The 12,659-nt window shown below is 38.1% G+C and overlaps 1 protein-coding gene across 2 annotated transcripts in view; it reads left to right on the forward strand.

Moving 5' to 3' along the window:
• The window catches only part of LOC136842739 (glutamate receptor ionotropic, kainate 2-like), a 58,112-nt gene that overhangs the window by 26,544 nt on the left and 18,909 nt on the right, over positions 1 to 12,659 (forward strand). For both annotated transcript variants that reach the window (XM_067110477.1, XM_067110478.1), the window contains exon 7: positions 7,796 to 7,899. In XM_067110477.1, the coding sequence (XP_066966578.1) occupies positions 7,796 to 7,899 (104 nt within the window). The remainder of the gene's footprint in view (positions 1 to 7,795; positions 7,900 to 12,659) is intronic.

Raw genomic sequence — 12,659 nt, forward strand, 5'->3', positions numbered from 1 at the left:
ACTCTACGGGTTTATCCTCCGTATTTCACCACCTTCACTTGTTCAGAGAATAAAAACTTTTGTAAATACGCTGCTAACGTACTACTCTTTACCAAAGCATGAATATTGGTCAGTTGTTGATCAGTTTTAATGTAGAAGAGGAAATAATTATGAGGAATATTAAGAAAACTCGATATGAAATTTAACTCAAACGATGCAGCCAACCTGTTTCCCAAGACTTGTTTAAGAGAGAGCCTACTTCCTTCTAATAATAATAATAATAATAATAATAATAATAATAATAATAATAATAATAATAATAATAATAATAATAATAATGAAGTCATCGTTTCCAATTTATTCTTTATAGTCATTTACATATTTGGAAGGATAGTAATGTCAATTATATTAATTCAAATTATTTTGCTAAATTTAATGGATCTCTTTACTTAGTTTTTATCTCAAAATTTGCTATGCTATTCCCCAACTCGTGTGACGGAGAGTTTAACGATATCACGTATAATCTGACGTGAGTGAATAATTTCCATCACTTAACAACCCAAAACTTTGTCTTTCGAAAAAAATATATGTTGGCTTCTTCATTCTCGGCAATTTTTAAAATTAGTTTTCCTCTTCATTTCTCTTTACCTTTATTGGTGACATTCTTTATATTCCTTTCTGATTTTTTCTCAAGACACATTCCTCTTTTTTATTGGATAATGTCAGTTGTTTTCGCTGAAAATACTCAGTGGTCATTGAAAAGAGTAAGAATTATATCAATAACTGTAGTGATAGTAAGAGAGGGAGTGATGACATTATTATCATTATTATTATTATTATTATTATTATTATTATTATTATTATTATTATTATTATTATTATTATTATTATTAACTATAGCGACAGGTACTCGAGGTAAAAATCAATTTCTCCCCGGCCATTGCTTCCACGAAACGGTGTTATGTTCATTAGTCATACTCGCCATACTCACCCAACTTCTCCGAAGGACATGAAATATTTGATCATTTGAAACGATGCTCCAAGAAAAGAAAACCAAAATGAAATTTTATTATTTTCGAAGTTTTGAATCGGAGATCTTTAAAAACTGTAGCATGATAAAGTACTCAGAATTTCGACTTTGCGTGCGTCTCTCTCTCTCTCTCTCTCTCTCTCTCTCTCTCTCTCTCTCTCTCTCTCTCTCTCTCTACTGTCTTAAACCACTTTCTCTCTCTCTCTCTCTTTCGTCTTGAACCACTTTCTCTCTCTCTCTCTCTCTCTCTCTCTCTCTCTCTCTCTCTCTCTCTCTCTCTCTCTCGTCTTAAACCACTTTCTCTCCTATATATCAGTTTACCTGCATGGATTAGACGCTCTTAACCAAAACACATTTCAGCGAATTAATCTGAGTTCAATAAGGTAATCTAATTCGCCTTCCAGTCGTCCTACACTTGACCAGAAAAAAATCATAAACAAGTGAATAACGACTTTCTAAATAAGCCAGAAATGTGACCCTGTCGCCTCGCAATTTATTTTGAAGGTCAGGTTATTTATATGACCTCAGTCACGACACGTCAATAGTGCAAACAATCTAAATGTGAGACTTTGAATCTCTCGACTTACTTTCTTTTAAAGGGGGCTGATTGGGCAACCTGGTACCCCGATGTAGCCCAGGCCTGGTGGAAAAGAAATGAAGGTTAGAGCTTAGTTCCGGAGGAGACGATAGACCGCCTTTTGGAAGACGGAAGATTATAGGAATCAGGGTGAAAGTAGCATCTGTTAGAGGCTTGCAATTGCCTCTCAGATTTCTGTCCTTGAAAGAAGCTGATTTGGCAACTTGGTATCCTTATCTAGCCCAGATCTGGTGGAAACGAGATGAAGATTAGTTGGGGGGGCCGTTGTCACCCTCCAAAAATAGGCAAGTACTCGCCTTTAGGGAGACGGAAGACTATAGAAATAATAATATTATTTTATTATTATTATTGCTAATAGATTCACAATTTCGTGAAAAACAGTGAGTAATAAAAATCCACAATTATATAGTAAATATATTACTATGTAAAATAAACTAAAGACTTTCGAACACCTGTCAGGTGTTCGAAAGTCTTTGGTTTATTTTACATAATAATATATTTACTATATAATTGTGGATTTGTATTACTCACATTATTATTATTATTATTATTATTATTATTATTATTATTATTATTATTATTATTATTATTATTATTATTATTATTATTAACTATAGCGAAGGTACTCGAGATAAAAATCGATTCATTTCTCGCAGGTCATTGCTTCCACGAAACGGTGTGATGTCCATTATTCATACTCGTCATACTCACCCAGATTCTCCGAAGGACATAAAATATTTGATCATTTGAAACGATGCTCCAAGAAAAGAAATCCAAAATGAAATTTTATTATTTTCTAAGTTTTGAATCGGAGATCTTTAAAAACCGTAGCATGATAAATACTCAGAATTTCGACTTTGTGTGCCTCTCTCTCTCTCTCTCTCTCTCTCTCTCTCTCTCTCTCTCTCTCTCTCTCTCTCTCTCTCGTCTTAAACCACTTCCTCTCTCTCTCTCTCTCTTTCTCTCTCTCGTCTTGAACCACTTCCTCTCCTATATTCTCTCTCTCTCTCTCTCTCTCTCTCTCTCTCTCTCTCTCTCTCTCTCTCTCTCTCTCTCTCTCTCTTTAAATCTTAAACCACTTCCTCGCCTGTACAGGTATTCTCTCTCTCTCTCTCTCTCTCTCTCTCTCTCTCTCTCTCTCTCTCTCTCTCTCTCTTCTTAAACCACTTCCTCCTGTACAGGTATTCTCTCTCTCTCTCTCTCTCTCTCTCTCTCTCTCTCTCTCTCTCTCTCTCTCTCTCTCTCTCTCTCTCTCGTCTTAAACCACTTCCTCTCCTATATTCTCTCTCTCTCTCTCTTTACCGTCTTAAACCACTTTCTCTCTCTCTCTCTCTCTCTCTCGTCTTGAACCACTTCCTCTCTCTCTCTCTCTCTCTCTCTCTCTCTCTCTCTCTCTCTCTCTCTCTCTCTCTCTCTCTCTCGTCTTGAACCACTTCCTCTCCTATATTCTCTCTCTCTCTCTCTCTCTTTACCGTCTTAAACCACTTCCTCGCCTGTACAGGTATTCTCTCTCTCTCTCTCTCTCGTCTTAAACCACTTCCTCTCCTATATATCAGTTTACCTGCATGGATTAGACGCTCTTAACCAAAACATATTTCAGCAAATTAGTCTGAGTTCAATAAGGGAGTCTAATTCGCCTTCCAGTCGTCCTACACTTGACCAGAAAAAAATTATAAACAAGTGAATAACGACTTTCTAAATACGCCAGAAATGTGACCCTGTCGCCTCGCAATTTATTTTGAAGGTCAGGTTATTTATATGACCTCAGTCACGACACGTCAATAGTGCAAACAATCTAAATGTGAGACTTTGAATCTCTCGACTTACTTTCTTTTAAAGGGGGCTGATTGGGCAACCTGGTACCCTGATGTAGCCCAGGCCTGGTGGAAAAGAAATGAAGGTTAGAGCTTAGTTCCGGAGGAGACGATAGACCGCCTTTTGGAAGACGGAAGATTATAGGAATCAGGGTGAAAGTAGCATCTGTTAGAGGCTTGCAATTGCCTCTCAGATTTCTGTCCTTGAAAGAAGCTGATTTGGCAACCTGGTATCCTTATCTAGCCCAGACCTGGTGGAAACCAGATGAAGATTAGTTTGGGGGGGGGCGTTGTCAACCTCCAAAAATAGGCAAATACTCGCCTTTAGGGAGACGGAAGACTATAGAAATAATAATATTATTTTATTATTATTATTGCTAATAGATTCACAATTTCGTGAAAAACAATGAGTAATAAAAATCCACAATTATATAGTAAATATACTACTAAGTAAAATAAACTAAAGACTTTCGAACACCTGTCAGGTGTTCGAAAGTCTTTGGTTTATTTTACATAATAATATATTTACTAAATAATTGTGGATTTGTATTACTCACATTATTATTATTATTATTATTATTATTATTATTATTATTATTATTATTATTATTATTATTATTATTGTTGTTATTATTATTATTATTGTTATTATTATTATTATTGTTATTATTATTATTATTATTATTATTATTATTATTATTATTATTATTATTATTATTATTATTATTATTAACTATAGCGAAGGTACTCGAGATAAAAATCGACTCATTTCTCCCCGGTCATTGCTTCCACGAAACGGTATGACTTCCATTATTCATACTCGTCATACTCACCCAGATTCTCCGAAGGACGTGAAATATTTAATCATTTGAGCCGATGATCTAAGAAAAGAAGACCAAAATGAAATTTTATTATTTTCTAAGTTTTGAATCGATCTTTAAAAACGGTAGCATGATAAATACTCAAAATTTCGACTTTGCGTGCCCCCTCTCTCTCTCTCTGAACTCTCTCTCTCTCTCTCTCTCTCTCTCTCTCTCTCTCTCTCTCTCGTCTCGTCTTGAACCACTTTCTCTCTCTCTCGTCTTGAACCACTTCCTCTCCTATATTCTCTCTCTCTCTCTCTCTCTCTCTCTCTCTCTCTCTCTCTCTCTCTCTCTCTCGTCTTGAACCACTTCCTCTCTCTCTCTCTCTCTCTCTCTCTCTCGTCTTGAACCACTTCCTCTCCTATATTCTCTCTCTCTCTCTCTCTCTCTCTCTCTCTCTCTCTCTCTCTCTCTCTCTCTCTCTCTCTCTCTCTCGTCTTAAACCACTTCCTCTCCTATATATCAGTTTACCTGCTTGGATTAGACGCTCTTAACCAAAACGCATTTCAGCGAATTAGCCTGAGTTCAATAAGGGAATCTAATTCGCCTTCCAGTCGTCCTACACTTGACCAGAAAAAAATCATAAACAAGTGAATAACGACTTTCTAAATAAGCCAGAACTGTGACCCTGTCGCCTCGCAATTTATTTTGAAGGTCAAGTTATTTATATGACCTCAGTCACGACACGTCAATAGTTCAAACAATCTAAATGTGAGACTTTGAATCTCTCGCCTTACTTTCTTTTAAAGGGGGCTGATTGGGCAACCTGGTTCCCCGATGTAGCCCAGGCCTGGTGGAAAAGAAATGAAGGTTAGAGTTTAGTTCCGGAGGAGACGATAGACCGCCTTTTGGAAGACGGAAGATTATAGGAATCAGGGTGAAAGTAGTATCTGTTAGAGGCTTGCAATTGCCTCTGATTTCTGTCCTTGAAAGAAGCTGACTTGGCAACTTAGTATCCTTATCTAGCCCAGATCGGGTGGAAACCAGATGAAGATTAGTTGGGGGGGGGGGCGTTGTCAACCTCCAAAAATAGGCAAGTACTCGCTTTTAGGAAGACGGAAGACTATAGAAATCAGGGGAAAAGTAGCATCTATTAGAGAAATCCAGAGGAAATTGTATCCAGAAACGAGTTGGGTGGAACGACCTAATTGTATTTGCTCGCCTCGGCGGCCTTGGCATATGATAACGGTCTTCTCTGAAACGAGACCAATAGTTCTTTTTTTTCAACGTGCCATTTCCGGTAATGTCAAGGACTAAATTTGGCTTCTGAGTCGCCTGACATTCAAGTGGAATGTAAACGTAACGGAAGGCTACCTAACGGTTATCAAAACAATATGGGCTCTAAGTGAGCAAAGGTTCTTTTACGTAATCGCCTGATTAACAAGAGTCATTTCTGAGCTCTCTTCAAACCTCAAGTGATAAAACTACATGTACCTTCGCCAAGAATGTATTTCCCACTTGTTTGCTTATTAGTTTATTTCTTAGCAGGATTACGCAAGATGTTGAGGGTGATTTTTTACGAAAATTTTACCAAAAGTGGATCTTGCAACTGGCTTCTGGCAACAAGTGATTAGGTTTTGGGAAAGATCCGGATCTGGATAGGGGACCTTTCGGAAGCCGGGTGAATTACGCAGCCTTGCAGGAGGTTTCGGTCTTTGATTTCTCTTGTTTTACAGAAAATGGACTGAGAGATGACTGGTGTCGTGCAATGCGACAATTGGCTGCTGACATTTAGAAAAACAAGTAGTACGAACTATCTAGTGGCGCTAACATTACAGGCGAGATAGAATACCCTCTGTTGAAATAAGAGGATTTAGAGGATATCTTCCAAGAATGTTCTGAAATGGAAGGATCCCAGACGTTGCAGACCCCAGGAAGGGAAATGCCACCCCACCAACAGAAAGCCAAACGTTGGGTAGCAGGTGGAATCAGAAAGCCTTACGAACAATACCCAGACTCTGGTGGTATTCACTGGTGTGGCTTGATAATTTCTTTAAGAAGATATTAAAAAAACCGTAAGGTCGTATATAAAGCCAGACCAGAAAACTTGGTTAGTTAAAGGAGATGATGAAGCACTCTCACCCATCCGCGTCTGCACTTCTACACTTTCAAAGTGCCTAACTTATTTCTGTGAGTCACTGCAAACATTTTCGTTGTAAGCAACGCACCCCCCCGAATGCCCGTGCGCTAGGACCTTGATTTTTCTTTCTTTTGTTTACACAGTGTGTGGTGTGTCGTGTCGACTTGGAAAAATCCATATTGGAAATGCAACAGTTTTCCAGGTTCCAGCGGGCTGCCTCCCCCTTGAGAGGGTTTTATTCCTTCATTCATGGTTTGTGTACTGCCTCTAATATTAGAAAACGCTGAAAAAAGATCTACAATGTCATTGTAGGCTGTCCCATGTTATGCTTTAATCTAACTCATGGTTGTCATAGTGTTTGATAAGCGTGCAATACAATTAACAGATTACTTATATACGTATTTATATATATATATATATATATATATATATATATATATATATATATATATATATATATATATATATATATATATATCTCATATATATATGGTATATATATATATATATATATATATATATATATATATATATATATATATATATATATATATATATATACATATATATATATATATATATATATATATATATATATATATATATATATATATATATATATAGTATATATGGTATATATATATATATATATATATATATATATATATATATATATATATATATATATATATATATATGGGAACTAAATCAGTATAGCATAAATCTCATGAGCCGTAACATAACTACGTAATGCTTTATTAATAATTTGGATTTATGTAACATTGTTCAGAAGATATTCGTAGCAATTCAATGGCACAATATTAGGCAAAGCAGCCAAAGGATTTACCCACATTCTCTCTCTCTCTCTCTCTCTCTCTCTCTCTCTCTCTCTCTCTCCCTTTTTACTCGAGCGTGCTTGTCTCTCTTAGCCGGTCACCTTGTTAAAGAAAATAACAAGTAGGAATTGGTCGCACGGATAAAAATAACTTAAGCGGACGGATGTTATGTCGCCTTGCAATAATAAATGAGACATTTCCAGTATAGGAGTTTTGGAAAGGTGAAAACTTAATGTTCTGATTTAGGAATATTGTTTCTCTGATAGAGTTGTTTACGTTTTATGTGTATAAAGCTATTAATTTAGGACGCTTCAGCACTCCTCTTTTATTTATCAAATTTCAAAGTAATGTTTACCGAATTTAGTTAGATTTTATATGGTGATATACTTTTTTTTTATTTGGTGAGATAAATCCAGGGTTAAAATCATATAAAAGTTCTTTCATTCCAAGATCACCAGGTTACAGTTCGAAAACATGTCCCATTCTAATAACCACTAATTATTCTTTCCCTTACTTTCATTTGTGCAGAAGAAATTCTCCCAATACTGTACTTAAATCAACAAGAGAGACTAAAAAAGAATCATTATCATTCCAGTGGCAACCTTTCACCGACAACATCGAAGGGGAGAACGGTAACATCATCATCGGGGGCATCATGGGAGAGAGTTTTCAGCTCATGAGCAAAATCCTCAATTTCACGTAAGTTTTGGACGCTGTCTGTGTCCTGCTGTGGCGAGTGAATCGTCAGATATGCGAATGCGCACTTAACGTGTTTGGCACTGAGCATCGATAATCAGTTTTCTTCGTGTCTATTTATTTCCAAACCCTGTGCACAGTATGCATTACTTAAGGTTCTTTGGAGCGTTCCGTGAGCACCAAGCTGTAACTCTTTGCATTCCTTTTACTGTACTTCCGATCACGTTATCTTTCTTCCACCTTACTTTCTACCCTCTCCTAACAATTGTTGCATAGTGCAACTGTGATGTCTTCCTCCTTACACGTTTTAAACCTTCTTTACTCTCAATTTCCCTTTCAGTTTTGAATGACCTCATAGGTCTCAGCGCTTGGCCTATAGACTAAATTCTACATTCCAGTTTATATTCCAATATGTTTTCATATGATGGTCATAGTTTGTTTAGGTTAAGTTGGCTTTGTAAAGCCAGCACTGGTCTTTGCCCAGATCAGTATTTTTGCTAAATCATTGTGCAATAATATATGGAATTTAAACATCCCCTTGTGATGACTTTTCTTGAAGGCAATTTACATCATCCACAAACCCGTATTATGGAGGGTCTTTCGTCAGTATGGTATTCCCGTTAAAAGTGGAAAGCTAATTGAAAGTGTTTATGAACGAAGTAGATGCACAGTTAATTTTGATGCATTCTTGTTAAATGAACTCTCAGTTAATAGTGGGGTGCTCTATGGTAATGTTATATCACTTTTGCTGTTTGCCCTTCTCAAGGATTTTATAACAAAAAGAGGTAGAAGATGGACAAGAAAGCTTAGATTTGAGCAAATATAGAAACTCGACTAACTTAGAGTACTTAGGCATATGTACAAAGCTTGCATGATAGCATTTATCATACATCTAGAAAGGTGAATATAAAAAAGACCTCAAGCAGTGAGGACAGATTATGTACAAAGGGTTGAAATGGCATTAGATGAATTTAGGATTAATGAGATCGAATCTTTCAAATATTGATGGGCAATGATATCCAGCGCAAGTTCTCTTGGGTTGGGATTTGGTGGATAGACTAACAAAGGCAAATCAAACAGTGGACTGGCTGAATGAGATCTGGTTGTCAAATAGATTGGAATTGCATACGAAATTAAGATTATACATTAGACTAGTACGACCTGTGTTGCTGCCCGGACATAAGTCGTTGTATGAAGATTGACGTGATTTGAGATTAAAGCTTTAGGAATAATCACAAGAACATGAAAGACATGAGTGGCAGCGTTTCACAAGGTCCTTTGTGTCGTAACGCGATTGCATTAGGATTGAATTAGTCGAAACTTTACCGCTGACTGCATAGGGGAATATTCAATAGATGATTTGGGGCCCACAGTGCGATTGGGGGCTCTGGAAAAAAAAAACTCTTCATCTGCCGTATTGTTTTGAATGCAAATGTAAGGACATTGGCACCCCATGTTTCATTAAAATGTATTGAAAAATAAATCCGAAGACGAGTGACATGAATTCAACCTGAGGTCAGTATGACGTCACCTGCTAAGCTTGATGGCACTAATACAGAATCGTTTTTATAAGTACATGATGACCGAAGAACACTGTTCGTTTAATTCGCTTTGACTTACAGCAGAGCTTAACCCTGCAAGATCCCGTAGGGGGATAGCGCCGTCAGTGCACCTCACGGGGTGAGCTGTAGGCATTACTAAAGGTTCTTTGCAGCGTCCCTTCGGCCCCTAGCTGCAACCCCTTTCATTCCTTTTACTGTACCTTCATTCATATTATCTTTCTACCATCTTGCTATCCATCCTCTCCTAACGATTATCTCAGAGCGCAACTGCGAGGTTTTCCTCCTGTTACACCTTTGTAACATTTTACTCTCAATTTTCCTTTCAGCGCTGAATAACCTCTAGGTCCCAGCGCTTGGCCTTTGGCCTAAGTTCTATATTCCATTCCATTCCATAACCCTGCAAGACTACTCTTATATACCACTACAACTAGTACCATTGTCAAGCTGCTTGTTGACACTAGATATTGGATGTTTAAACTCTTAATGTTTCATGTATCCCTTGTGACGGAGTGAAGTTGATACTTACTTTGTTTTGGTCAGCGACCTCACACACACCTTTTCCCTGGAGCCTTTTTCTCTACAAAGTGTTCAATTAACGTCTACTAATTTTGTTTCGTTTATTTTTGCCTTGAGCTGGTAGGCTATTTCCATTCTTTCTTAAAAGGACCTTCTTTTAAGTACGTAACAAATGTAAGTTAATGTTCTCCCTACGTGCAATCATACCGCAAGACAGTTGTTGTGGTAACCAGTAAAACAGGTTCTGTCCTTTATACGTTAGACATTTTTGAAGGATGTTTGTTGGTAGAACTTTCACCTTAATAGCGTTTACGATACATTACACCAGGGGTTCCCAACCCTGGGTACATGTACCCTCAGTGGTATGTTTGTGCTCTTCAGGGGTTACATTGAATCTGAGAGAATAGCCAGTACTGTGCAATACATGATGTGATCTGCACTGAGATTGCACAATGTCGTGTCTTTTTTTTATTTCCTAATTTTAGTAAGCAAACAGGGTTCATAATAAAATTATGTCACAACATCAATTTCATTGTTTTTCTTTTCCATCCTCAGTTTTTAGGGGCACACAGGAATCTATAAAAGTAGCCAAGGGGTACAAAAGAACGAAAAGGTTGGGAAGCCCTGCACTACACCATCCAAGTCTGAGTGAGTCACACACACACACACACACACACACGTACACACAAAAACGATCGGCACTTTCATCTTTTATTCAGTTCCGAAGACCTCTGCATTATTCATCGTCCCATGTTATTTTGTTACATGAGGCCACTCAGGTTACATATACTGGCGTTGTAACTGGCTTGTTGTAGATACAACCCCTCTACGCCTAAACCCCGTAGGGGGATAGTGCTGTCAGTGCACCTCATGCGGTGCAATGTAGACATTACTTAAGGTTCTTTGCAGCGTCCCTTCGGCCCCTAGTCGCAACCTCTTTCATTCCTTTTACTGTACCTCCGTTCATATTCTCTTTCTTCCAACTTACTGTCCACCCTCTCCTAACAATTGATTCACAGTGCAACTGCGAGGTTTTCCTCCTGTTACACCTTTCAAAGTTTTTCACTGTCAATTTCCGTTTCAGCGCTGAATGGCCTTAGTTGCCCCGGTGCTCGGCACGTTAATCTAAAATCAATAAATCAGTCAATCAATCAACCTTTACACCTAAAGAGGGGTAATTTCATGGAATACGGATATCCTTTTCCAGTAAATCAGCAAATCTGACGATTCCGGGAATCGATGTCAAGTGAAGGCAAGAACTGAGGAAAATATGTTGCATGGAAAATCAATTCCGTTGTTTATTAATTCATCTTGCATTATGACAATTTTGGCGAATAAAAATGCATCTGAGCTTTTTGTAAATGAGTTAAGTTTTTCGTTCGTTTTAAGCACCTCACTTTGCGTCAAGAAACTTACAGGTTTTTTTGCTATGATAACTCGTCACATGCCAATCCCCCACCCCTGCCCCAGTAGGCGGTATGACTGCCATAATAACACAAAGGCGAAGTGCTTCAAACCGGCTTTTTTCCCGCTAAAACCGGATTAGTAGCGCTAGTGCCAGGCTACTAACTCTGCATGACCGAAATAGTTATGCCGCTGTATCGATTAAGATTGACACTTCAGAGATATTTGTCCTTTCCCAGCTCGCCTCAACAGCGAAGTGGAATAAGAGCGACGGAGAGAATTTTACCCTTCACGAGCGCGCGCGCATGCGTGCATGTGCGTGCAAAGGACCAATGTCAATTCCTTTCTTTAGTACAAATGATTTTATGGGCAGCCATGATTTCGAGGTCGCAGTTGCTTTCGGTGAGGTATGTTTGTATAAAGGTCTAGAAATACGAGAGCGGTTCATTTGCCTTCTGTTTATTTATTTATTTTAATATAGAATTTAGGTCAAAGGCCAAGCACTGGGACCTATGAGGTCATTCAGCGCTGAAGTGGAAATTGACAGTAATAGGTTTGAAAGGTGTAACAGGAGGAAAACCTCGCAGTTGCACTGTGAATCAGTTGTTAGGAGAGGGTGGAAAGTAAGATGGAAGAAAGAGAATATGAAAGGAGGTACAGTAATAGGAATGAAAGGGGTTGCAGCTAGGGACCGAAGGCACGCTGCAAAGACCCTTAAGTAATGCCTACAGTGCACCACATGAGGTGCAATGACGGCACTACCCCCATAAGGGGGTTTGTCTTATGTTGCCCCTTAATGGTTTCCGAACAAATGAAGAGACCCTAGGGAAGCAGTGCCGTCAGTGCACCTCACGCTGTGCATTGTAGGCATTACTTGAGGTTCCTTGCAGCGTCCCTTCGGCCCCTAGCTGCAAACCCTTTCATACCTATTACTGTACCTCTGTTCATATTCTCTTTCTTCCATCTTACTTTACACCCTCTCTTAGCAGTTGATTCATAGTGCAACTGAGAGGTTTTCCTCCTGTTACACCTCTAAAAACTTTTTATTGTCAGTTTCCGTTTCAGCGCTGAATGACCCTAAAGGTCCCAGCGCTTGACCTTCGGCCTGAATTTTATATTCCGTTTGTAAAAAAAAAAAAAGAAGAATCTCAATGAGCCTTCGCACTTTTATTTTGGCATTTGAAGATCAAATAACGTGTCAAAAGTGTGCAAAGCGTTTCGTGTTTTAAGATAAAAGTTTGGTTTCCGGGTAGACAGAATTCAATCAGTTTATCGATTTAT

The sequence above is a fragment of the Macrobrachium rosenbergii genome, chromosome 10 (genome assembly GCF_040412425.1).
Source record: "Macrobrachium rosenbergii isolate ZJJX-2024 chromosome 10, ASM4041242v1, whole genome shotgun sequence".
Taxonomy (NCBI): Eukaryota; Metazoa; Arthropoda; class Malacostraca; order Decapoda; family Palaemonidae; genus Macrobrachium; species Macrobrachium rosenbergii.